This window comes from Littorina saxatilis, linkage group LG9 (assembly GCF_037325665.1).
Source record: "Littorina saxatilis isolate snail1 linkage group LG9, US_GU_Lsax_2.0, whole genome shotgun sequence".
NCBI classification, from domain to species: Eukaryota; Metazoa; Mollusca; class Gastropoda; order Littorinimorpha; family Littorinidae; genus Littorina; species Littorina saxatilis.
The window spans coordinates 38,853,208-38,879,916 of record NC_090253.1 but is presented as its reverse complement, the minus strand read 5'-3'; the positions used below and the strand labels follow the sequence as shown (position 1 = coordinate 38,879,916).

At 40.9% G+C, this 26,709-nt stretch overlaps 1 protein-coding gene across 2 annotated transcripts in view; it reads left to right on the top strand.

Moving 5' to 3' along the window:
• LOC138976007 (protein hobbit-like) overlaps positions 1-26,709 on the top strand; it is a 138,413-nt gene that overhangs the window by 3,935 nt on the left and 107,769 nt on the right. For both annotated transcript variants that reach the window (XM_070348798.1, XM_070348797.1), the window contains exon 2: positions 12,201-12,324. In XM_070348798.1, the coding sequence (XP_070204899.1) occupies positions 12,201-12,324 (124 nt within the window). The remainder of the gene's footprint in view (positions 1-12,200; positions 12,325-26,709) is intronic.

Sequence of the window (26,709 nt, the reverse complement as noted above, 5' to 3'; positions counted from 1 at the left end):
TTCCATAAGGTTAGAACTGTTTTTTTCGTGAGAAGATTTAAATCGTTCTGTAAACCATTTGAGGCAGACTGGGGCTTTAACTTTAAGTGAAAAATGTCATCATTCTATAAACCTCATGTGAGGCGGAGTGGGGGCTTTAATTGATCAGTTGGATCAATTCATTAGCTTACACATATGCATGTCTGCAGACATTTTCATGCAGATGCATGCACATGTATCAGTGATATGTGTTTTGTATGCCGGTACATGTATTACCTTGAAGACAAAAGGAATGCATCATCAAATAAATTGCCAAACAAGTTGATTATTTCTGTGCCGGTAAAATAATTTAACCACACAACCACTTGCTAATGTCTCTGTTCCTCTGCACAAATATAGAGGAACAACCTTCAGCAACATATTCAACTTACAGAAGACTTTTTCCCAGGGCTTACAGGTCTGATAAAAGGCTAAAACCAATATGCACACAGAACACCTACTAGTGGTAAAGAATTAATGATGAGTTTGCATTTTTCAAAGTTGTTTTTACATAGACCAGTAACCACACAAGGTGCTGGTTTATGTGTGTGTGTGTGTAGCAATTCCAGTAAAACTAGTGGACAGATCTTTATGAAACTTTGCACGGAAGTTTTTCCAGATGATATGCCCGCAATTTTTTATTTTATTTTTTTAATAAATGGGTAATGACGTCATGTCCGGCTTTTTGCAAAAATCGAGGTTGCACTGTGGTAACGTCTTTTTTTTTATTACTCAAATTGATTATTGAAATGTTGGTCAAGCAATCTTTGCCTCAGTCTGGACTATTGGATTGAATTTCAGCTAGGAAGCTTACAAATTAATGAATGAGTTTGCTCAATAAAAATCTCAAAAATCTATATTAAATTGAAATTTCAAGCATTGATTCAAAATAATTTTCTTTGTATTTTCTATCGTTCACTGACTTGTATGTAAAAGTGGCAAAGTTTTGCTGATTCTGATTTTTTTTTAAGATTTTTAATTGGTCCCTTCCGTTTTTGTTAGGTTGATTTTGGGGGTACCCTTATTTGAGCGGCAGTCACGTGATACGTGTAAAAGAAATCTATAATCGGAAAGGTAAACGGTCTTAACCGGCATAGAAAGTTTGAATGAAATGACACGGGAATTCATCCTTTAATTTAGGTGCAAAATTTGTTGCAATAATATGTTTGTGCAGTTTACATGTTGGAAGACATTTTGCATCTCAAATGGGGTGCATCAAGAATTTCAATAGACCAAAATAAATCAAATAGGCAATCGTGGGACTTTTCCGCGGATTTCCGCGGACACAATTTACAAATTCCGCTGGAGTAATCTATTTTTTCGCGTCCCATTTCATCACAGTATCTATAACTTGTTGACTGAATGATAGAGAAAGAAGTGAAGATGGAACAGAACACTGGAGGCTTGAGAGTTAAATTGTGCTGACTGAAAACTCCCAATAACTAATAGTCATGTTGTGCTTAAATACATTGAATCATTCTATTGCCAGTATTGGATTATGGATACATGGTTCATTACGTAAGTATGCACCATTACAATGTTACCATTGTGTGATTTTTTTTTTGTATGGGGGGGGGGGGGGGGGGGGAGGAAGAATGTCTTTTTTTTTTACCTTATCCAAACAAGTTGAATTTTAGTCTCAGAATGCACCAGATTGTACAGATTTTAATTTTCCATTTAAACAATTTTCGGGGGAGCATGCCCTCAAAACCCCATAGAAAAAGGGATTTCTTCGTTTGTCATCACAAGAGAGTCCCACCCCTGATAGGGGAAGCCACCCATCTTGCACACTTCACCGCAAGTTCTGCCCTTGACTAAAAATTTCGATATTTCAGTTAAAAAACAGTCATTTTGTAAACTTTTTATTCGTTTTTGTTCACTTGGTGAGGGGGAAATTGTATGATAAAAAACAAGTTGCGTAAGGCGAAATTACTACATTTAGTCAAGCTGTGGAACTTACAGAATGAAACTAAACGCACTGCATTTTTTCACAATGACCGTATACTCGTAGCATCGTCAGTCCACCGCTCATGGCAAAGGCAGTGAAATTGACAAGAAGAGCGGGGTAGTAGTTGCGCTAAGAAGGATAGCACGCTTTTCTGTACCTCTCTTCGTTTTAACTTTCTGAGCGTGTTTTTAATCCAAACATATCATATCTAATGTTTTTGGAATCGGGAACCGACAAGGAATAAGATGAAATTGTTTTTAAATCGATTTCGGAAATTTTATTTTAATAATAATAATTTTTATATTTTTAATTTTTAGAGCTTCTTTTTAATCCGAATATAACATATTTATGTTTTTGGAATCAGAAAATGATGAAGAATTAGAAGAACGTAATTTTGGATCATTTTATAAAAAAATAATTTTAATTACAATTTTCATATTTGTAATGACCAAAGTCGTTAATTAATTTTTAAGCCTCCAAGCTGAAATGCAATACCAAAGTCCCACCTTCGTCGAAGATTGCGTGGCCAAAATTTCAATCAATTTGATTGAAAAATGAGGGTGTGACAGTGCCGCCTCAACTTTTACAAAAAGCTGGATATGACGTCATCAAAGACATTTATCCAAAAACTGAAAAAAATGTCTGGGGATATCATACCCAGGAACTCTCATGTAATATTTCATAAAGATTGGTCCAGTAGTTTACTCTGAATCGCTCTACACACACACATGCACTGACACACACACACACACACATACACCACGACCCTCATTTCGATTCCCCCTCTACGTTAAAACATTTTGGTCAAAACTTGACTAAATGTAATAAAAAAGGAGCGAGTCTTAAAATGGGGGTAAATTTACAGATGTTGGGAACAGAAAATCTGATAAAACAAGGTCTTAAAAGGGAGGGCATCTTAACAGGGGGGTTCCACTGTAAACGATTTGGATCACCTTCTTAAAGCTGTCAAGACTCTTACTTGGGATATAACCATCCCTCCACTTGGGCACAAAGCAAATGTCAGCTGCTTAGGTTCTGTCTGTGCAGTGTGAATTTTTTGATAGATTAACTGTGTAATGGCGGAGTCACACCAGGACGACGCACGGCCAGCGCACTGAAATATCGCGAAAAATTGCGATTTTGGCCAGTGGGTTGTTGTTCGCTGGGTGTGCGTCAATATGCGCTACTCGTTCGTCGAGCGCGCTAGACCAACGCTACGCATTCGTTGTCATTCGCTGTGTGCGTTGGTTTTTTTTGAGCATGCAAAAAAATGTGCTTCTACAAAACTGCGGTCACACAACGACGCACTGATCATTATTTTCCATTTTTGATTCATTTTCAGTGCGTTGTCTTGGTGTGACTCCGCCTTAACTGACACTAGTGTTGTTTATCAAAGTTCATTTATGAATTAAAATATCCCCAGTCTCTACCGGACCGGAAGCGGCCAGGCAGTTGATTTTGTGGTATGTGTTTAAATGGAGGGATCTCCTCATCCCATGTACAAATCTGAGGCAGTGATCCGGATTGTTAACGCATGAAGGAAAATCTGTTAACAGGATATTAGTTAGATGTGAGAAATCTGTTATTCAAATTATTGGTGCAGTCTGAAATGAAACATAATCTACAAAAATGTTCTGGTTTTTGAAACTTTAACGTTTTAATTCCTATGTTTAATTCTAGTTTCAGGCCTGGGACCATGTCCAACACAATGGGTATGTCATGTTTCTATTGACACCATAATTATACACAACGTGTTTTTTTTCTCCAGGAAAATGTCCAACAATAACGGAAAATGTAACCAAACTTGGTAGCTATGAATGACATGAGAACTCAACTTTAAGAAGGAGGAAAGAGATCACTTGGAAGTAGGCAACTCCATTTCCTTTAAAAGTTAATAATACTACTGGTGGAGATACCATCACACATGTTTTGTGAATGGTCGGTTTTCGTACAGAAAAAAAAACCGATGCACCGAATTATGTAGTTATAAAAAAAAGGTTTGAATGACAGGTAAAAACAAAACTGTTGGAACAGAGGAGAGAAGTGGATGCGTTGTTGTAGCACAGCGAATACGCACCTCCCCCTTTTTTTCAATATATATTTTTTTAATAATTATAACTTTTTTTCTTCTTCTTTTTTTTTTAAAACTTTGATCACAAAATTCATAATACTTTTGGCTGAGAGACAAAAACGGAACACACAGTACATTAACTTATGATTTTACAAGTAGCATTCATTATTGTTTCCAACACGGCCCTACTTTCGCTTTTCCTGTCTGACGTTTTAACGCAAAGCAGGAGGGTAATAAATAAATGAAAGTGTGTCTGCAAGTGTTAATGGCATCTGACTTGACAGCTAATCTGAATGACCTCCGAATCGCCTCACTTCAGCTGTACAGCAGTGAAAAGGCAACCCGTTATTTTTTCATTCTTTGGCCGGTGTGACGTTGTCATCTTTCGCCGTGTTGATATTTCGCTTCTCGGCCTCGTTGAACTAGTATAAACTCTACACTGAACAAAAAAACCACCCTTCGATAGTACTGATGAGCGACCTTGTGTACCTTACATTCATGGGGCCAAATTTGTCCAACCAATTTGTTTTATTTAACTTAGAAATTTGATTCATCCTAAAATGTTTTCCTTCTTACGCAAGGTACGTAACCACTCAGTACACGTTTTCGAAGAATTCGATTTTGGGGGTGAAATCTATTAAATATCACAACCAATTTTCTTCACATGCAAGAAACTGACATGCTTTTCTTCCATAGATAATTTCACTTCTTAATTTTACCAGGAAACAACATTTCAGTCTTGAGTATATGTCGAGGGGGAAATATGTACACAGGCGAAAGATGAAATCGTGACACCGGGCCGAAAATGACGTGCACAAAAGATTGAGGAAGTGATATTGGCGTGATATTGACATGATTGACAGGCCGTACCGCTTAGGCCAGGAAGACGGGGAATTACACGCACCGTGCACTGGCACACATCGTGAAATTAATATTAAAAGTCCTACGGTTTTAAGCCATCAAGGACTCGAGTGTTTGTCCGCTTTCAGGCACACATCGGAAGTCCCCCGTCAAGACAGTCAAGTATACGTATAGTGTACACGCCGTGTGCACGGTATTGGCTTGAGTGCTTTCTGCTTGCACTGTGCATGTGCGGCGAAGAACACGCTACATGTTCTACGACAGGAAGCTTTCCAAGTACTTATTCTGCATGTTGACGAATATCATAAACTCACCCTTGTAATTACCGGTATTTACAAGATAAGGAGTTTTCCTGGTGTGTCTTCGGAAGAACAATAACTTGATGTGACTATCAATTTAAATAACAACAACCTCAAAGCAACAAAAATACGGAATCGCGCACACACACGCACGCACGCACGCACGCACGCACGCACACACACACACACGCACGCACGCACGCACACACACGCGCGCACACTCAGCCATGCACACACAGAGGGAAGAAAGGGCTGTTTGTTGAACGCTCATTCAAAAAAAAACAATTAAAAAAAAACACACACACACAAAACACGGGATGCTGCTTTACTTGATTCCTGAAACGGACATGTCTACAACGATGAAACAACCAGCGGATTCCAGTAACCAGTTTAAAAAAAAAAGGGGCGGGGGTAATTACCAATAATAGCAATTAGGGGATGAAAAATGAATTATCTAGAGCAAATGAAACTTCTTTTTTTTTAAAACACTTTAACAAAACTTATTCTTGATTTTGATCAGAGTATTTAGCCTGTTTGCCGCCTCCGTCGGTTTTTTTCCGGTGTATTTCGTTTGTTACACTTTGCACATATCTTTACAACTCTAAACTCTTCGAAGTAGCTAGGAAGTTTGTAGCAGCAGCTTAGTTACAAAGACCCCGTCTCACAGCAGGTCGTGTCAACTAAAAACGGCAATTGATGTAGGTAACTGTGCATAGTAGAATTTGTCAACTCGAAGTCAGAGAGATGGAAACTCTTGTGTGTGCATGTGTTACACACGTGGCGAATAATAGGTGTGCATATTGTTTGTATACGCCCAGATGACAACGTTTTGCTATAGACTTATGTGTCTTTTTTTTGCTGTATTGTGGACAAAGACGTAGGCACGTTCACACACTGTGTCAGTCTCTGTTTTTGTGTGTGTTCTGTTCGGCCAAAAACAAATATAATATGTTGGTTTAGGGTAACCCGACCGACCCTACTTTTTTCCCGCCGACCCTAAAACTTTTTTTTCATTTCTCAGAAAAACACCCCAAAAATGTTGGCACATTTGGCGAACCATACCTAGACTAAGGTAAGTAACCTCCTTTTAAATCGACTAAATATAAATTTAAAAAAAAAATTAAAAAGCCGACCTACCGACCCTATCTTTTTTGGTCACGTTACCCTAAACCAACATATATTTTTTTGTTTTGCCTTAGTCTCCTTTCCTCGACTTCTTCATTCCTCTTAGTCTTTTCTTACCTCGATTCCTTGATTCCTCTTAGTCTTTCGGTGTCATCCGCCCCCCTCCCCCCACGCTCTCTCTCTCTCTCTCTCTCTCTCTCTCTCTCCCTCTCTCTCTCTCTCCCTCTCTCTCGTTGCGGGGCGGGGACGTAGCTCAGTTGGTAGCGCTCTGGCTTTGTAACCAGTTGGTCGCTATCAGCGTGGGTTCGATCCCCACGTTCGACGAGAGATTTATTTCTCGGAGTCAACTTTGTGCAGACTCTCTTCGGTGTCCGAACACCCCCGTGTGCACACATGCGCACGAAAAAGATCCCATGTTCACAGCGAAAGTCTCAGGGCTTGGAAAACACGAAGACACGCATGCATCATCTCTCGTCTCTGATTATCATGATCGTATCTCGATACTTTGACGAGACAAACCCATTGCTGGTGTGTCGAAGAAGACAGCCACAGCGGTCTTGTTCGAATCAAAGTATCACACCATATCTTCAGCGTATTACCAATACCTGTCCCAATGTAGACCAGTTGGTCTAAGAGGACGTTAAACCCTAATAGTCAGTCTCTCGTTGCCAGTCTTCTTACTGTCTATGCCTGTCTGCCTGCCAGTCTCTCTCTCATGAAATTACGCTATTTGCAGCAATATCGGAAAGACACGTTACACTAATTCAAATCAATCAATCAATCAATCAATCAATATGAGGCTTTTATCGCGCGTATTCCGTGGGTACAGTTCTAAGCGCAGGGATTTATTTATTTTTAATTTTAATTTTAATTTTTATGCAATTTATATCGCGCACATATTCAAGGCGCAGGGATTTATTTATAGAAACACATCATCACAACAAACGTAACCCGGGGATTAATACCAATTCCAAAATAGGTCATGTGATTGTTATTGATTGGAGAGATATACCCCCTTGAATAACCAAACCCTCGTTTATATGACTCTTTGCTTGTCATCATATTCAACATTCGGTATCATAAAGTCTGTCCGATTGATTTCTCTCATTTTTTTCACACTTAGATATTACATGCAAAAAATAAGTTAAATCTATAGTCTTTGTGTGCTGAGTTTGATTTGTTTTTAGGAGGGCAGAAAGATTGAACTGTTTTGACATGGCTTTACGCGACTTTTGTTTGTTTACGACCATTTAGTTGTCTGTCTTTTTTAAAATTTTAAACTGTTTCTCTTGCTTTTAGTAATCTTTGTATTCACTTAATACTTTCAAGCGTCTCACCGACCCCCCCCCCCCCCCCCCCCCCCCACCCCCACCCTCCCTCATTCCTTCCTCTCATTTCCTGGGCTTGCAAGACTCCATTGGCATTGATCCGTACCGCTCGTTCTTTAACCAGCTTCTCAAAGTTCGACACACGTTCAGTCAACCCATTTCATTTGCATATCCGCATACCTACTTTGGGTACTCGGGTCCTGGGATGGACGTTGTGTGTGACGTGCGAATAATAGAAAATAATTATGCGAAACCTTTTTCTTAGCATTGTTATTTTGGCTATTTTGGCATATATATATATTTCTTTTTACATTTAGTCAAGTTTTGACTAAATGTTTTAACATAGAGGGGGGAATCGAGACGAGGGTCGTGGTGTATGTGTGTGTGTGTGTGTCTGTCTGTCTGTGTGTGTGTGTAGAGCGATTCAGACTAAACTACTGGGCCGATCTTTGTGAAATTTGACATGAGAGTTCCTGGGAATGATATCCCCGGACTTTTTTTCTTTGTTTTGATAAATACCTTTGATGACGTCATATCCGGCTTTTTGTAAAAGTTGAGGCGACACTGTCACACCCTCATTTTTCAATCAAATGAATTGAAATTTTTTGGCCAAGCAATCTTCGACGAAGGCCGGACTTCGGTATTGCATTTCAGCTTGGTGGCTTAAAAATTAATTAATGACTTTGGTCATTAAAAATCTGAAAATTGTAAAAAAAATAATTTGTTTTTAAAACGATCCAAATTTACGTTCATCTTATTCTTCATCATTTTCTGATTCCAAAAACATATAAATATGTTATATTCGGATTAAAAACAAGCTCTGAAAATTAAAAATATAAAAATTATTATTAAAATAAAATTTCTGAAATCGATTTAAAAACAATTTCATCTTATTCCTTGTGGGTTCCTGATTCCAAAAACATATAGATGTGATATGTTTGGATTAAAAACACGCTCAGAAAGTTAAAAAGAATAGCGTGCTATCCTTCTCAGCGCAACTACTACCCCGCTCTTCTTGTCAATTTCACTGCCTTTGCATCGAGCGGTGCACTGACGATGCTATGAGTATACGCTCTTGCTGTAAAAATGTTTCTTTGTCTGTGTGACTGTCTTTGTCATTCTATGCATTGTGTAAAAATGCAGTGAGTTCAGTTTCATTCTGTTAGTTCGACAGCTTGACTAAATGTTGTAATTTCGCCTTACGCGACTTGTTTCTTTTTACATTTAGTCAAGTTATGACTAAATGTTTTAACATAGAGGGGGGAATCGAGACGAGGGTCGTGGTGTATGTGTGTGTGTGTGTGTGTGTGTGTGTGTGTGTGTGTGTGTGTGTGTGTGTGTGTCTGTGTGTGTGTGTGTGTCTGTCTGTCTGTCTGTCTGTCTGTCTGTGCGTGTGTGTAAGTAGAGCGATTCAGAGTAAACTACTGGACCGATCTTTATGAAATTTTACATGAGAGTTCCTGGGAATCTTCTTCTTCTGCGTTCGTGGGCTGAAACTCCCACGTACACTCGTGTTTTTTGCACGAGTGGAATTTTACGTGTATGACCGTTTTTTACCCCGCCATTTAGGCAGCCATACGCCGTTTTCGGAGGAAGCATGCTGGGTATTTTCGTGTTTCTATAACCCACCGAACTCTGACATGGATTATAGGATCTTTTTCGTGCGCACTTGGTCTTGTGCTTGCGTGTACACACGGGGGTGTTCGGACACCGAGGAGAGTCTGCACACAAAGTTGACTCTGAGAAATAAATCTCTCGCCGAACGTGGGGACGAACTCATGCTGACAGCGGCCAACTGGATACAAATCCAGCGCGCTACCGACTGAGCTACATCCCCGCCCCCTGTTCCTGGGAATGATATCCCCGGACTTTTTTTTCATTTTTTCGATAAATGTCTTTGATGACGTCATATCCGGCTTTTTGTAAAAGTTGAGGCGGCACTGTCACAACCTCATTTTTCAATCAAATTGATTGAAATTTTGGCCAAGCAATCTTCGACGAAGGCTGGACTTCGGTATTGCATTTCAGCTTGGTGGCTTAAAAATTAATTGATGACTTTGGTCATTAAAAATCTGAAAATTGCAACAAATTTTTTTTTTATAAAACGATCCAAATTTACGTTCATCTTATTCTTCATCATTTCCTGATTCTAAAAACATATAAATATGTTATATTTGGATTAAAAACAAGCTCTGAAAATTAAAAATATAAAAATTATGATCAAAATAAAATTTTCGAAATCAATTTAAAAACACTTTCATCTTATTCCTTGTCGGTTCCTGATTCTAAAAACATAATATATATGATATGTTTGGATTAAAAACACGCTCAGAAAGTTAAAACGAAGAGAGGTACAGAAAAGCGTGCTATCCTTCTCAGCGCAACTACTACCCCGCTCTTCTTGTCAATTTCACTGCCTTTGCCACGAGCGGTGGACTGACGATGCTACGAGTATACGGTCTTGCTGAAAAATTGCATTGCGTTCAGTTTCATTCTGTGAGTTCGACAGCTTGACTAAATGTTGTATTTTCGCCTTACGCGACTTGTTTCTTTGTCTGTGTGACTGTCTTTGTCATTCTATGCATTGTGTAATCACTATTCCCTGAAAATGAAGGATATAACGCAGTTTCATTATTTTGAATATAAAACCAAGCAAGGTAGTATTTTGATTATGTACATTTTAATGAGCTCTATAGTGATCCTGTTGGTGTTTCAACGCATGCAACTTCTGTTTTGGGTGTCCTCGCACCAGTATCTAATACAGACACTGCGCAGCATGACTGGTCCATTGGTGAAGGGATGTTTCAAGATTTGATTCACTGATTCATACTCTTGTCTTGTTTGCAAGGTACACACGCAACTGATCTAGTTATTGTCGAAGAGGAGTTTCAAGATTTGATTCATCGATTCACACTACTCTGCTATTTTTTTTTATGTGGCGCACAGCTTTTGCTAAAGCCACAACGGATTGCATTTATCACTTTCGACTTCAGGGTAACTGCCTTCCCGCGTAAGCCGTCTAATAAATCTGGATCTGCCAAGGCGTTTACCTGGTATTTTGCCACTTGACCACATACCGAACACCCCCCCCCCCCCCCCCCTTTCCCCGTCACGATATAACCTTCGTGGTTGAAAACGACGTTAAACACCAAATAAAGAAAGAAAGACATACCAAACATCTGCAGCCTACATTGCTGGTTTCTAACAGAGTGGATTTTTTCCCTCCAGATTACATTCATAAGTGATACCTGTGTCAATCTGGCCAAAAAACTATTGCGACAAATTTCGCACCCAATCTAAAGCATTAATTCCCGTGTCATTTCATTCAAACTTTCTATGCCAGTTCAGGCCGTTCACTTGAATTTCTGGATCACCTTTCGAATTAAAGATTTCTTTTACAGAGATCAAGTGACCGAGATACAGGTCGCTATGAAGAAGTGTTTGAGTGATGCATACCTTTGTATTGGTTGTTTGCAGGTTGATTGCACGGCTGATACAGTTTGCCCTGAAGAAGTGGCCGGCTGTTTGTTGAATGATTGTTAGTTAGTTAGTTAGTTGTTGCTTTTTGGGTCCAGCGGACCATATAGGCCAAATCAGGACCCCTTGTGTGTGTCCTTGTGTGTGTGTGTGTGCACGCGCGCGTGTGTGTGTGTGTGTGTGTGCGTGTGTGTGTGCGTGCGTGTGTGGGTGTGTGTGACCATGTTTGAATTAATTCGGATTTAGTTCTCTTTCCTTGTTTGTATTATGATTATGTAAGTGTAAAGCGCTCTGGGCTTGTCACCACGAGGTTTACGCGCTATATAAGTAATCGTTATTATTATTATTATTGTTGAATGATGCATACCTGTTATTGGTTGATTCACGGGGCGGGGATGTAGCTCAGTCGGTAGCGCGCTGGATTTGTATCCAGTTGGCCGCTGTCAGCGTGAGTTCGTCCCCACGTTCGGCGAGAGATTTATTTCTCAGAGTCAACTTTGTGTGCAGACTCTCCTCGGTGTCCGAACACCCCCGTGTGTACACGCAAGCACAAGACCAAGTGCGCACGGAAAAGATCCTGTAATCCATGTCAGAGTTCGGTGGGTTATAGAAACACGAAAATACCCAGCATGCTTCCTCCGAAAACGGCGTATGGCTGCCTAAATGGCGGGGTAAAAAACGGTCATACACGTAAAATTCCACTCGTGCAAAAAACACGAGTGTACGTGGGAGTTTCAGCCCACGAACGCAGAAGAAGAAGAAGAAGGTTGATTCAGATATCATAATGTATCTCTAGTTATTTGCAGATTGATAGCATGACTGATACAGTTCGCCCTGAAGGAGTGCTTGATTGATACGTACCTTTGTATTGGTCGTTTTTAGGTTGATTGCATGACTGATAAAGTTCCCCCTGAAGAAGTGACTCAATGTCGATCGATGCATAACTATCATTGGTTGATTGATGGATCGTACTATCTCCGTTTGTTTGCAGGTTGATAGCATGGCTGATGTAGTTCGCTAGGCTTACCTGTTATGGTTGATTGAGAGATCATAGAATCACTGGTTGTTTGCAGGTTGATGGCATGGCTGATACAGTTCGCCCTGAAGAGATGGCTTGGGGTCAGCCTGAAGATCGGCAAGCTCGGAGTTCTGGGGTTCAGCAAGCTGCAGCTCTCCATCAGGAGCGGTTTGGCCATTGTAAGTGTTTGGCTTTATCCTGTGTTCTTGTGTTTTGGTGTGTGTTCTGTGTGTTCTTCAGCGTTGCCTTGTGTTCTTCTGCGTTTTGGTGTGTGTTCTGTGTGTTCGTCAGCGTTGCCTTGTGCGTTCTTCCGTGTTTTTATGTGTGTTCTGTGTGTTCTTCAGCGTTGTCTTGTGTTCTTCTGCGTTTTGGTATGTTTTCTGTGTGTTCTTCAGCGTTGCCTTGTGTTTTCTTCTGCGTTTGTTGTGTCTGGTCTTCGCGTGTTCTGTGTGTTCTTCAACATTTTTTTTTGGTGTTTTTCAGTGTTGTCTTGTGTGTTCTTTTGTGTTTTTCTATATGTTTTTCTGTGTGTTCTTTTGTGTTTTTCTGTCTCTTGTTTGTTGGTCAGCGTTATTTTGTTCGTTTTTCTGTGTGTTCTTCTGTGTTTTTCTGTGTCTTGTTTGTTTGTCAGCTACAAAATCTGATCGGTATACCTGGAGCAACGTCTTTTTTTGGACGACCAACAAAGATATATTTCATTCTTAAATCCGTCAGTCGTTCAGCGTAGTTCCAACGTGTGGCAGGGGGAGTGCCGGTCTGTGAGCGGCATTGTTTAGAAGTATGGGCAATTTTTTTTGGTTTACATTTAGTCATTGTTTGATTAAATGTTTTCCCGGCAGAATCGAGATGTGGGTGTGGGTGTGTATGAGGAGATGTTTTTACATTTAGTCAAGTTTTGACTAAATGTTTTAACATAGAGGGGGAATCGAGACGAGGGTCGTGGTGTATGTGTGTGTGTGTGTCTGTCTGTCTGTCTGTCTGTGCGTGTGTGTGTGTAGAGCGATTCAGACTAAACTACTGGACCGATCTTTATGAAATGTTACATGAGAGTTCCTGGGAATGATATCCCCGGAAGTTTTTTTCATTTTTTCGATAAATGTCTTTGATGACGTCATATCCGACTTTTTGTCAAAGTTGAGGCGGCACTGTCACACCCTCATTTTTCAATCAAGCAATCTTCGACCAAGCAATCTTCGACGAAGGCCGGACTTCGGTATTGCATTTCAGCTTGGTGGCTTAAAAATTAATTAATAACTTTGGTCATTAAAAATCTGAAAATTGTAAAAAAAAAATTTTTTTATAAAACGATCCAAATTTACGTTCATCTTATTCTTCATCATTTCCTGATTCCAAAAACATATAAATATGTTATATATGGATTAAAAACAAGCTCTGAAAATTAGAAATATAGAAATTATGATCAAAATTAAATTTTCGAAATGAATTTAAAAACACTTTCATCTTAATCCTTGTCGGTTCCTGATTCCCAAAACATATAGATATGATAAGTTTGGATTAAAAACACGCTCAGAAAGTTAAAACGAAGAGAGGTACAGAAAAGCGTGCTATCCTTCTCAGCGCAACTACTACCCCGCTCTTCTTGTCAATTTCACTGCCTTTGCCACGAGCGGTGGACTGACGATGCTACGAGTATACGGTCTTGCTGAAAAATTGCAGTGCGTTCAGTTTCATTCTGTGAGTTCGACAGCTTGATTAAATGTTGTATTTTCGCCCTACGCGACTTGTTATTTTCATTTACATTCTTTCAAACGATAATTATACCCAGATATTTTTTTATTCTATTTTGTTTTTTAATGGACAATTTTGATGATATCATATCCGAGCTTTATGAAAAATTGAGGCAGCACTGTCTTGATCGTACTTTTTCGTCAGATTTATTGACATTTTGATGACGTCATATCCGAGCTTTAAGAAAAATTGACACGGCACTGTCTCGATCGTACTTTTCCGTCAGATTTATTGACATTTTGGTCAAACATCATTGATCCGTTCCCGCGACTTGTTTTTGTGTATCGTAGTAAACTAGGAATTGAGATTTAAATCATATTCAAATCACTGCTTTTTAATGCTGGGTTCAAATTATCTGTCGCTCATCCCCAGTTCAATGGTAATAAGAAATTTTATGGAGTTACATGTTACAGCTACCGTCTGTGTTCCTGTGCCATACCATTTTCGAAATTGGGCTCGAATTCCCGTTTTGAAGCTTTTTGAAGGAGTCGGTTTTTAAAAAGAAAATCTATTTTTTGTCTTGTAAAAAAAAAAAAAAATCTTTACTCAGTAAGACGACAGCACAATTAATACGATTAAAAAATTTAAAAAAAGTTCCCCTGTGGAGGACAGCATTCAGGAAAAAAAAGAAAACCGAAAAGCAAAACACCAGCAGTTAATTTTTTTGATTTTACAGATTTAAAAAAATCTTGATCTATTTATGTGTGTGTTTGTTTTGTTTCGTGCATATATTAAAGAAAGCCACACCATTGACGTAAATTACATCAATGAAATAGGATAGGAGGAACTAGGAGAATAGTTGACTGATTTCACATGAGTATGGTGGTTCGGGTTTGCACGTTGTATCGCGTGCCGGTTTCTGTGTCTTTTTAAAACAGACCTGCCTACCCTTACGATTTGGACGTAATTTACTACGATTTTTATTCCAAACTACGCCACTACGCTTTCCGCGATGGAAATACGATTTTTAAGAAACCGAAAGTACGATTTTTCGCATAAGACATTGGAGAGTCTGCTCCTCCTGAAATCAAGATCAGGAACCTTCGGCACCAGGCAGTACAGCCAAGCAGAACTTGGCAGATTTAAGTCATGCTATTACAAGTCTTTGAAAAAGCCATCTACCTCCAAATAAACTCTATGCTCATTCAGCAAACTCTTGATTACACTAATGGTGGAGCGCTGGTTATGTGCGAGGCTGATTTTTTTTAGATGTGTGACCACATGACATATTTTGCTTTCGTCATCCTAGATTGTTTCAATCAGTGTAGTTTCCCAGTGCTGTGTTCTAGGGTCGTTTTGATTGACTTCACAATTTGAGAAAATCAGTGACATTTTATTTTTGCGAAGCAACTGAATATGAACAGAAAGTGTGCAGAAGAATGTTTGTGTCCTGCAAGACTTAATGAACAACTATTTCTCCGTTGGGAGAAAAATGAGGATGTCTACAGGCAAGGTAGTGTCATATTCTTTATTTTGGGTTCTCCTTTTAGTCACACCCAACGATGGCCGTTACTTTTGGCAACGAAAAACTACTCTTTCTACCACCAGATTACTCTTTTTGGCTGGGCTACTCCTTGTAATTTTTGGGGTAGGCAGGTCTGCTATTAATACATTTGCCAAAGCCACTGGTTCTTCCAAAAGTGGCAACAGTTATTATGAATTACAGAGCTTCATATTAACAGATTGTTCTGGAACAAGCTGCAGGCTATTGTTTTACATTGAAAACTATACATTGATTTTGATATCATTTTTTTAAAATCTGGAAACTTAATATGTTGTGTGCGACTTTTTCCCCTTTCACTTCAGGCACACATTTGAGTCATATGTGTGTGCGTGTGTGCTTGTGCTCTCGCGCGTGTGAGTACATGTGCGTGCGTGCGTGCGTGCGTGCGTGCGTTGGAATTCCTTCTTGCTTGTGACAGCAATCATGGTATCTCGTTTCTCTGCCTCGAGTTATCAACAAACTTTTGTCTCGATCAGGATAAAAAAAAATTTTTTGCTATAATCAGCATTTCAAAATGATACTACTTCCCCTGTTTAGCTCACCGTCTCAGATCAGGCCAGGCTTTTACGATAAGACCAGCCCTCCACTTGGAGACATACCAAAATATGTATAGCATGGTTGATCTCTGTGCACAGAGGTTGAATTTATTGAAATTTTCGTAAAATCTACTTGTATCTTCAGTTTTTACGAAATTAATTCATTAAAAAAAAAACAAGCAAGTCATAGTTTTGAGTTTTGGTATGTTAGCAGGTGAAGGGATGGTCTCATCCTACGTAAACGTCTCTACTGGCCAGTCCCCTGTTTTTTGCAGGCGAAAAAAGGCGAGATTGGCGAGTGGGGCGAGGAAGTACCGTTTCTTGGGCACATCTCGCCGCGAGTGACACTAGAATTCTCGCCTCGAACGCTGGGTAGCTTTGGGCTTGCTCGCTTGGCGAAAAAACATGGCGGCCACGCAGCTGCCCGGTTGGCTGTCCATGGTTTTTTACCGACCAGTGCAGACGACCTTTTAAGAAGCAACCAAATGAATGGTGTTTAATTCTTGCGTAGCTGCCATTAAACCGTTTCACAGACAATCTCGCCTCCTAGGTTCGCGAGCGGCTAGTCGAAAGAATATCTCGCCTGAAAGAAACACGCGTCAGATCTGAGATGGTGAGCCGAACAGTTGACATGGGAAGGAGTGTGCCTTTAAGGGCTCTTTGTGGACATTGTTACGTGGACATTGTTACTTTAAGTGCTCGTACCACAAGCAACGGTTGATCAGGGCAACGGGTATCGCTGATCATGTGCAACTTTCAATCATCTAACAGCTTGTGTGTCTAAAGCCCCCTCCCACCCCACCCACACCCCACCCCACCCCACCCCACCCCCTACCCTGCCCCGCGCTCTTCCTCTTTCCTCCGGATCCGTCTCCTCTGCATTGCCATTGCTTCCTGGTGGAACGATGATCTCCTCGTGCACGACTTGCTTCAGAGCATCCGTCGGCAGATTCATTTGTTGGCTGGAACAAGTGGCAATTTTGAACAAACGCTTTGCACGGGAAAAGGATGTACAGTAGAAAACACGTTTATACGGTCATGTAGATATTTTTTGGAAGGATGATGTCGTATACAATTGTGTGTTTTTTTCTTCTTTTTTATATTTAGTCAAGTTTTGATTTTTTTTTTTACTCCACCGAAAACCGTGATTAACAACAAACCAGAACGACACCAACAACAATAACACCAACATTGAAATCAAACGCTTTTGATATTGTATCGTTTCCGATTGCTTTTTAAATCTTGACACTCTGCGGGCAATACAAATTGAACGACAAAGCCAAGTCAATTTTTTTTTCCGATTCGGGCGAGAGTTCAATTGCTGTATTTGTAAAAATTTCATGGAATCGCACATTTGTCTGCGCGTGATTACGGAAGCCGGTTTGCAGCAATATTACCCGCAATTTGATTGACAAAGCCAAGTAAATGTACCACTCACACTCCTTCCTCTACAAACTGTTCGGTTCACCATCTCAGGAAAAAAGATGAAGTCTACAAGTCAACAATCGATACAGAATAAGACTAGATCAAATTCAGCAGTTTTTGCATACCGAAAAACAGATCTGTCAATTACCTATCCAGTGTAAGTATGTATACTTTTCATATACCGCCATTTCGACTAAATAGGTGTTTGTGGTCGAAAACGAAATTATTTTCCGCCAGGTTTTTGATAGGTTACTTAACTGCACGACAACAAATAGCTGTTATATTCAATACTGATCCAGTGGGTTGCTTTTTCTAATATAATAATAACAGGTAAAGTTATTGATGCCCTGCACGGCTGTCTTCATCTAGTTGAAAAGAGTCATTTTGTGCCGTGCACAGTAACGACTCACTTCACCGCTACACTACATTACAGAGTTGAAGAACTGTTTAAACAAGACTACATGTCAAGGCAGGGGCGGATCAGGGGAGGGGGGAGGAGGGGGGGGGGGGGCGGGGTTTCCGGACCCCCCCCCCCCCCAGCCTGAAAAAAGAAGACAAAAGAAAGAAAGAACATTTTTTGAAAATAAAGTAAAAATTATGGCAATGATGGCTCAGATTGCACCAGATTGCTCCATTTTCCTTCTAAATATCAACATGTTCCGGGGACCCCCATAGGAGCCGGCCTTTTGTTTTCTAAATTACGCTTTTGGAAGGTAGTTGGGTAATTTGTTGGCTCAGGTTGCACCAGATCTGTCAATTTTCCTTGTTTGGATCCAATTTTGTTTTCTTACATTAACTTTTTGGAAGGTGTTTTAGGCGAAGTTTCTTGGTGCAGATTGCACCAGATTGTTCCATTTTCCTGTGTTTTTATCAACATTTTCCGGGGGGTGAGGGGCATGCCTTCGCGCCCTCAAATAAACGCTTCGCGTCGTCGATCTGTCCCAAAAATAAATTTGGAAACCCCCCCTCAAAAAAGATGTGATCCGCGCCGGTTCAAGGTAAAAGTGTACGCAGCAAATATCCTGCACGAATCTCTTTTTATTTTTGATATTTAATTTTCCGGTTCGTATTTTTGCTAACGTTCTAAAACCAAGAACGAAAAAAGGAGTAAGTTTATGTCATTTTGAATTATAGACCAAGCGAAACATTCACAAGAACTTGGGACCCACCCCCCGCGGGTTAGGGGGAAGAATTTACCCGATGCTCCCCAGCATGTCGCAAGAGGCGACTGACGGATTCTGTTTCTCCTTTTACCCTTGTTAAGTGTTTCTTGTATAGAATATAGTCAATTTTTGTAAGGATTTTAGTCAAGCAGTATGTAAGAAATGTTAAGTCCTTTGTACTGGAAACTTGCATTCTCCCAGTAAGGTAATATATTGTACTACGTTGCAAGCCCCTGGAGCACATTTTTGATTAGTGCTTTTGTGAACAAGAAACAATTAACAAGTGGCTCTATCCCATCTCCCCCCTTTCCCCGTCGCGATATAACCTTCGTGGTTGAAAACGACGTCAAACACCAAATAAAGAAAGAAAGAACTTGGGACCTAATTCGGCATTTAAACTGGACAAACATGATACATAGGAGACACAAATGGATGGTAGACCTAAATGCTTCCTCATTTTGGAAGCAACAACAATAATTATTCAGAGACGTCACAGTAGCATTTACCTTTTTGTTTGTTTGCGTATTTTGTTAGTCCACGTTAAAGACCTATATAGGTCAACGTTATTGTGAATGTTTCGTTTTCGTTTTCCCAATCATTAAACGTAACCGGCACGGTTGGCCTAGTGGTAAGGCGTCCGCCCCGTGATCGGGAGGTCGTGGGTTCGAACCCCGGCCGGGTCATACCTAAGACTTTAAAATTGGCAATCTAGTGGCTGCTCCGCCTGGCGTCTGGCATTATGGGGTTAGTGCTAGGACTGGTTGGTCCGGTGTCAGAATAATGTGATTTACCCGATGCTCCCCAGCATGTCGTAAGAGGCGACTAACGGATTCTGTTTCTCCTTTTACCCTTGTTAAGTGTTTCTTGTATAGAATATAGTCAATGTTTGTAAAGATTTTAGTCAAGCAGTATGTAAGAAATGTTAAGTCCTTTGTACTGGAAACTTGCATTCTCCCAGTAAGGTAATATATTGTACTACGTTGCAAGCCCCTGGAGCAATTTTTTGATTAGTGCTTTTGTGAACAAGAAACAATTAACAAGTGGCTCTATCCCATCTCCCCCCCTTTCCCCGTCGCGATATAACCTTCGCGGTTGAAAACGACGTTAAACACCAAATAAAGAAAGAAATCATTCACAACAGAGTGCACGAGTCTGGAGGCATATTTTGTTGCGTGTTTGTTGTTGTAGTTGTTGTTTTTGACGGGTACAGTAAATAGGCCTACGTCCCATAGGCTTTCAATGAAAAGTACAATCCAGCTGATTGAAGAGTTCTATCATGTATAACTGTAAGCATATCTTACAACAAGATCGTCTCTTTAAGCAGGCTGATTTTATAGCTCAGTTTGCTATTATATATGCTCGGTAATTGTTTTAGAACCTGTACTGCCCCTCTTCTCCACCTCGAGAAGAGAGAGAGAGAGAGAGAGAGAGAGAGAGAGAGAGAGAGAGAGAGAGAGAGAGAGAGAGAGAGAGAGAGAGAGAGAGAGAGAGAGAGAGAGAGCAAAAACAAAAATGCAAAAACACAAACAATCAAACTAACAAACAATCAAATAAACAAAACAACCCTCACAGTCTATATTTGATGCTGACTAGTGACATTCGCAGCGGAAAGTAATTTGTGTCTGCCCCAGCGCATGAAGAGATCGCCCGTCGACTGCCTACACTTGTGAAAGTGGCGTATTGATCGCTGACGACAATGTTCCAATCAACTTTTTAGTCTAATCAGCTTCCCGCCGCAGACACAGCAGGCTGGCAGAGACTATAACATCCTGTCAACGGTCGACCCGATGGGGAAGAAAAAACGAACAGAAACAGAACACAGAAAGAATGTTTGAAGTAGTCAGAACCGCTCGAGTTTTTACTTGGATGATATTAAGAGAGAATTTTGTTTTCAAAATTGTAATGTAACCAGATTAGAAACACTTAGCTTTTGTGTGTGAAAAAGAGAGAGACAGAGAGACAGAGAGAGAGAGACAGAGAGAGAGAGAGAGAGAGAGAGAGAGAGAGAGAGAGAGAGAGAGAGAGAGAGAGAGAGAGAGAGAGAGAGAGAGAGAGAGAGAGAGAGAGAGAGAGAGAGAGAGAGAGAGAGAGAGAGAGAGAGAGAGAGAGAGAGAGAGAGTAGCTGATTGAGATTTTGGGGGGATGGCTACACCGTTTCACACCCCATACCTTCCTCCCCTCACACCTTTCAGGAGAAAAAAATTTGTAAGAAAACGTTTACTAAATGACACCTGTGTCAATCTATGAAATTCATTCAGGATGAAATTGCTATGCATAATAAACTTCCAAGCTGTTGAATGTTGGTATGTGTCCAACTAGAAAGATGCTCTTGTCCCACGTAACAGTCTGGACAGATCTGTGGTGGTCGTGATCAATTGCACAGGATCGACCACACACTCGGACCACCAAGGGACGGATGTTAATGAATCTTTACACGAGAATAGACGATTTTTTTTAAAATAACTCCTTCGGGTTTGTAGGTGTAGTGGAAGAGTGACTTTTTCTTGCAAAACCTCTGACAAACAAATGATTGACCAATCACTAGCCAGAGGTCTGTTGGAAACACGTGGACCTGAGCATGATTGGGTTTCCAACAGACCTCTCGCCTAGTAATTAGTCCATCCTTTTTTTTTTATTTTTTTTTATTTATTTATTTTTTTTTTTTAGGTTTTGCAAGAAAAGATCACTCTCTGTCACGAATGTATATTTTTTATATATATATTTTTTATTTTAAATTTTTTTTTTCTTTTTTTTCTTCTTCTATTTTTCTATATTTCCAGGAATTGAATCCATTACACTCTCCCACCACTCCTACAAACCCGACGGAGTTATTTTCGGAATTCGTCTATTCTTCCAGATGACATGCTTAGATTATTTTAGCCTTTTTAAAAAAAATTCATTACTCAGATGAAGTCATATGATTTCGTTTGAAAAGCTGAGGTGTTACTACGGTCATTGTATTTTTCAATCAAGTTGATTGACATTTTGGTCAAACATTCTTTGACCCGGTCGGAACTAAAGGGGTGCTTTTTTGCTTCGTCGCTATAATATTAATTCATTAATTTGTTGATCACAATTTAGCTTGAAATCAGTCGAAATTGCAATAGCAGACACACAAGTTGTTTTATTGTATTTTTGTTTCACCCAAATCCAGGAATATGTCGTTGTTTGATTTGATACTGTTCTCAAAAACAGCGAAACATTCTTTTTGCAAATTAGGTGTACTGTTCGCATAATAGCGCGGGAGCCTTTCCTCAATCGGCGGGTTTCGGTCAGCCAAGGCTCAATGAAGACTTTTTAGTTCAGTTTTGATGTTTAGACCGTCAAGTTGACTCAATGTTTTGATATCGCTTTACGCGACTTGTTATTCAAATTCTACCTTGCTGCTGTGCATATTTATCTTGCATTACACGGAGACTTGAAGTATCGATTTCGAGCTTCCAGTTGAAAGCGAGGGTATTGTTTGTGACACGTGGCAGCTGTTGGGGTGATAGTAGAACTAAACACGTTTGTTTTAACTCTCTGCGGTTAGACTTTGAAAACAGATCTGTTTGCCCTCTTTCCTTTGTGTGGTAACATAAAAACAGCTGTTACCGTCAAATCTGTTTGAGATGACTGATATCAGATGATATCAGTTGATTTTATGCTTAAATGTGTGGGGATGCAATTTATTGACTTTGCAGTATGTTGTATGAAAGCAAAAATGAAAGATTATTTTTGAAGCGTATTGCCAAAATATGTCCTTAAAAGTCCGTTGCTGCCACTCAGGACGTGAAATCTCAATCTTTCCTATGCTCAAGGCCTTTTTTCCAAACTTCTTCTTCTTCTTCTTCTTCTTCTTCTTCGTTCATGGGCTGAAACTCCCACGTTCACTCATGTTTTTGCATGGGTGGGTTTTTACGTGTTTGACCGTTTTTACCCCGCCATACAGGCATCATACGCCGATTTCGGGGGAAGCATGCTGGGTATTTTCGTGTTTCTATAACCCACCGAACTCTGACATGGATTACAGGATCTTTTCCGTGCGCACTTGGTCTTGTGCTTGCGTGTACACACGAAGGTGAATAAGGCACTTGCAGGTCTGCACATAAGTTGACCTGGGAGATCGGAAAAATCTCCACCCTTAACCCACCAGGCAGCCGCGGCTGGGATTCGAACTCACGACCTTCCGATCAAGAGGCCGACGTCTTACCACCACGCCACTGCGCCCGTCATTCTTCCAAACAAACTTACAGGAACACAGTTTGGTTTTGTTCTGTTCGGGGTTTGCACTGGAGATATCACTCGCTCGGAATGGTGTTTGAAATTTAATGAATTGCAAGCTGTGTTGAGATAGCTTAAACATGTAAGCTGTATACGCCATGTACGCTGTATCCTATACGGCTACGCCAAGAGAAGACAGCTAAGTCCACAAAGCGATCTAATAAACAAACTGGTGGAAGAAAATCGTGACCCGATTTTCGTAAAAGCCAGTCAGCGACACCAGACGATCAAGCGCTATGTTTTGATACAGTGCAGCAACACAAATGCAGTGCTGGAAAGACGCCAGTGGGTTAGGAGAACAGTCGCCGTACTGAGTCCAGTTTGTCACCCATTTCCCGTAAATCGCCTTTGCCTGCGTTCACCCGCAGATTGGTTTCGTCGGCGCCAGGCGTACTCCGGAAATAACTCTATCGGGTTTGTATGGGTTGTGAAAGAGTGAATACCCTTGCTTTTAGTGAGGCAAACGTTCCACACGTGCTCCTTGTCAACGTGTTTCAGACACAACCCTCGCATTTGACTGGGCTAGAATGTCACGTGGTAAAGTTTGCCTCACTAAAAGCAAGAGTGTTTACTCTTCCACAACCCATACAGACCCGACAGAGTTATTTCCGAACATCGTTTACTGCTCCGGAGGGATGGAAGACGACCACTCAGAAACTACAGCAATAACAATACTAACAATAATACACACGTTGTTATGGATTACAATGAATACATTAAACACTAGATGATTACCCGCTTCGCCGGGTACCGGCTTTGCCGGGAAGAAGTAGAGCCGAATACCAGGCTGCGCCTGGGACCCGGCTTTGTCGGGTGTACGCCGGCGAAGCCGGCGCACGAAGGAAAGGAGATAAACGCGCAAAACACTGGAGACCTTCTACAAATAGTAACGTAGTAACGGGAATATGGATTGACGCCACACGGAGGAAGGGAGATAATCGCGGCTGAAAACACTGGAGAAGATAAGGAAGAGTTACTGGTAGTGGATCCAGACCAAAAAAACCAAAATCGGTTCAGCGCGCACAGCGCTGCGCGCTGAGAGCACGTGTTGAAATATCTCATCGATGAGGTTGTGTCCGGGGTGTAGCTGAATACGGTGTCCAAATTTGAAAAAGATCCACCGAGAACTTTGGCCGTGCATCGCGAACAGACAGACAGACAGACAGACACTAGTCGTATATATATATAGATGTAACATTGTCTTCGACACATCTCACCTGGAAATCAGAAAAAAAGGCGGAAGGGACGATTTAGTATACAGTTAGAACGCCGTTAATGGGAGAATTGTTTTTGAACAAGAATTTGTTGTATTGAAATGCGACTAACCAAAGAGACACGAACGTTATTAAAAAAAAAAAACAACATGGCACGATAAACTTGTTTAAGGTAAAGTTCTAACGTTTGTTATATATTTCTCAACTCCCACGACTTTGATTTGTAGGACATTTGGTTCCATTTCTCCCTGCAATTGTATCCTTTATTCTCACACACACAAACACACACGCGTGCGTGCGCACACACTCACATACACACGCGTGCAGATTCGCTCTATCTTTTTTCCCTCCTACTTAGCTCACACAAGTGCATATCAGCAAAGACTATAACATTATTCTACTGCTGTCTACTGCTGCGCTATCTTAGTGCAGCAGTAGAATATTTTTGATATCAGTCACACTCATGACAGAGCACTCCTTCCAGGAACACGGCACACTAGTCAACCATAAAAGCCCCCCCCCCCCCCCCCCCCCCCCGCGCCTTCTATTGCCCCTTTCATGACTGTGTCGTATTCCATTTACCGGGTCTTTTGATATCCTTTGTAATCATTCAACTTGTCCACCGCTCAACGTGACTCGATTTCAATGTTTATTTCCGAGAAACAGCAAAAACCCATCAAAGGTTGCACACTTTAAACGTCTTGTGAACTTTCCGTGTTCACCGCTACAACCAGCACAGGGACTAACGCTTGCAGTGGGTTGAGAAGTATATAGTATAGACTAAAACTGCAGTGTAAATCTGTGCGCTTTCTGTAACGGTGTATTTGTCAAATCCTGTTGACGCACGGAGCCAATCGGAAAAAGCCGCTGGCGGAATGTCGCCGCTTTCAGTGGAGTACAATGTATCACCTCTCGTGTCCTTGTACTATGTGGGAGTGTGTGTATGTGTGTGTTACACCTGTGTGCATTAGAAACATGCGGCACCATTCAGAGGTGTTTGAAACTAACTGGGAAGGTTGGTTCGCCGCCGTATTGGTGGCAACAAAAGCTGATGATTTGACGCTTCTATCGGACACACACTGACAAACACGCACGCTCGTGTGCGACACACACACACACACACACACACGAGGGAGCTGTAATTAGATTAGTTACTTAAGCTCACTTAACAAAGCGACAACAAACGCTTTTGCACAAGAAGAGTGCGTATCGGTTCATCGGAACGAAAGCGTGATAAGTCACCAGAGCAACTCATGTCTGGTGGGTTACCTGTTGTGTGACTTACCTGTTGTGTCACCTCCATAAATCGCCACATAGTGACCTAGTTATCTTCAGTTTTGTTTGATTTCTTTCGGCTACCGGTAACAGAACAAAATATCTCGTCGTTTGTAGATGTAGGCCACGCTAGATGCATACATGTGTAAGTGAACTTTGTAACGCACACATCAAGTGTTTCATGTCTGTGACACGGGCCTGTTTGCCTCTGTCCATATGTCTGTCTGTCTGTCTCTCTGTTTGTCTGTCTGTCTCTTTCTTTATGTCTCTTTCCACCTGGCGATCTCTGTCCCTCCACCCCACCCAAACCCTTTCGGCCCCTGTTCAAGCCCCCCCCCCCCCTCTCTCTCTCTCTCCCTCCCTCTCTTTCTCTCTCTCTCTCTTTTCTCATTCTCTGCCTCTCCCTTGTTGTGCGCGCGCGTGTAAGAAACGCGATTAACAGATACAAGTACACTGAAATACCAGTTCGAGCTGCTATCAGTAAATCAACTTGCCGAGATCACCAAGCGACTCGCTATCGTGTAATATTTGGAAGTGCCTGTTTGATCGTGGTTTGGCCGTGCTTGTCAAACCATCAGTATGACAAACGATTTAAAAGATGAACTCGTTTATCCTACATACGTGAGAGAGACACCCGTGAGATAATAATCGTTCAAATCATACGTGTGTATATCATGTAAATGAGGTCATGTCAAGCAAGTCTGGCAGGGACCTGTTTTTCCACTGCTTATGATGCCAAAGTCACCGAGACAAACGTCATTATAGAAACACAAATTGCGCTCGCTAATTACCCTCGATGAATTTTTAGAACTAACACGTCACGCCACACTTTCAGAGTGACGTTTCTTTGCTTTGACGTAATAAATTGCACGAGGCTTTAGAAGATATCGAGGTTCCAAAACAAGCGTCTTCAATTTAGCTGCCTCGAATGCAGGACATTTTCAGTAAAATACACGTAAGTACAGTATGTAGGATAAACAGAATACTACATGGCTTGCTGTGTCGTACCAGATTTACACTCGTTGCTTTTTCAAATAGTGAACAGCTCGCTTTCGCTCGCAGTTCAATATTTAAAAAAAAACTCGTGTAAATCTGGTACGACACAGCAAGCCATGTAGTATTCTCTATTTTATTTTACACTTAAAACCACCCGGAAAAACGCTCGAGATAGCTGACTACATACCGAAGTACAGTGTTCACGTACACCCACTCATTACACACTGATATTAATTTTCATGTGGTTAAGATATTGAATTTAACTTGACACAAGTGTATTAGTCTAAAGCCGGCCGCGCCTGGTGGGTTAAGGGTGGAGATTTTCCCGATCTCACAGGTCAACTTATGTACAGACCTGCTAGTGACTTATCCCCTTCGTGTGCAAACCCTGACAAGCACAAGGCCAAGTGCGCACGGAAAAGATTCTGAAATCCATGTC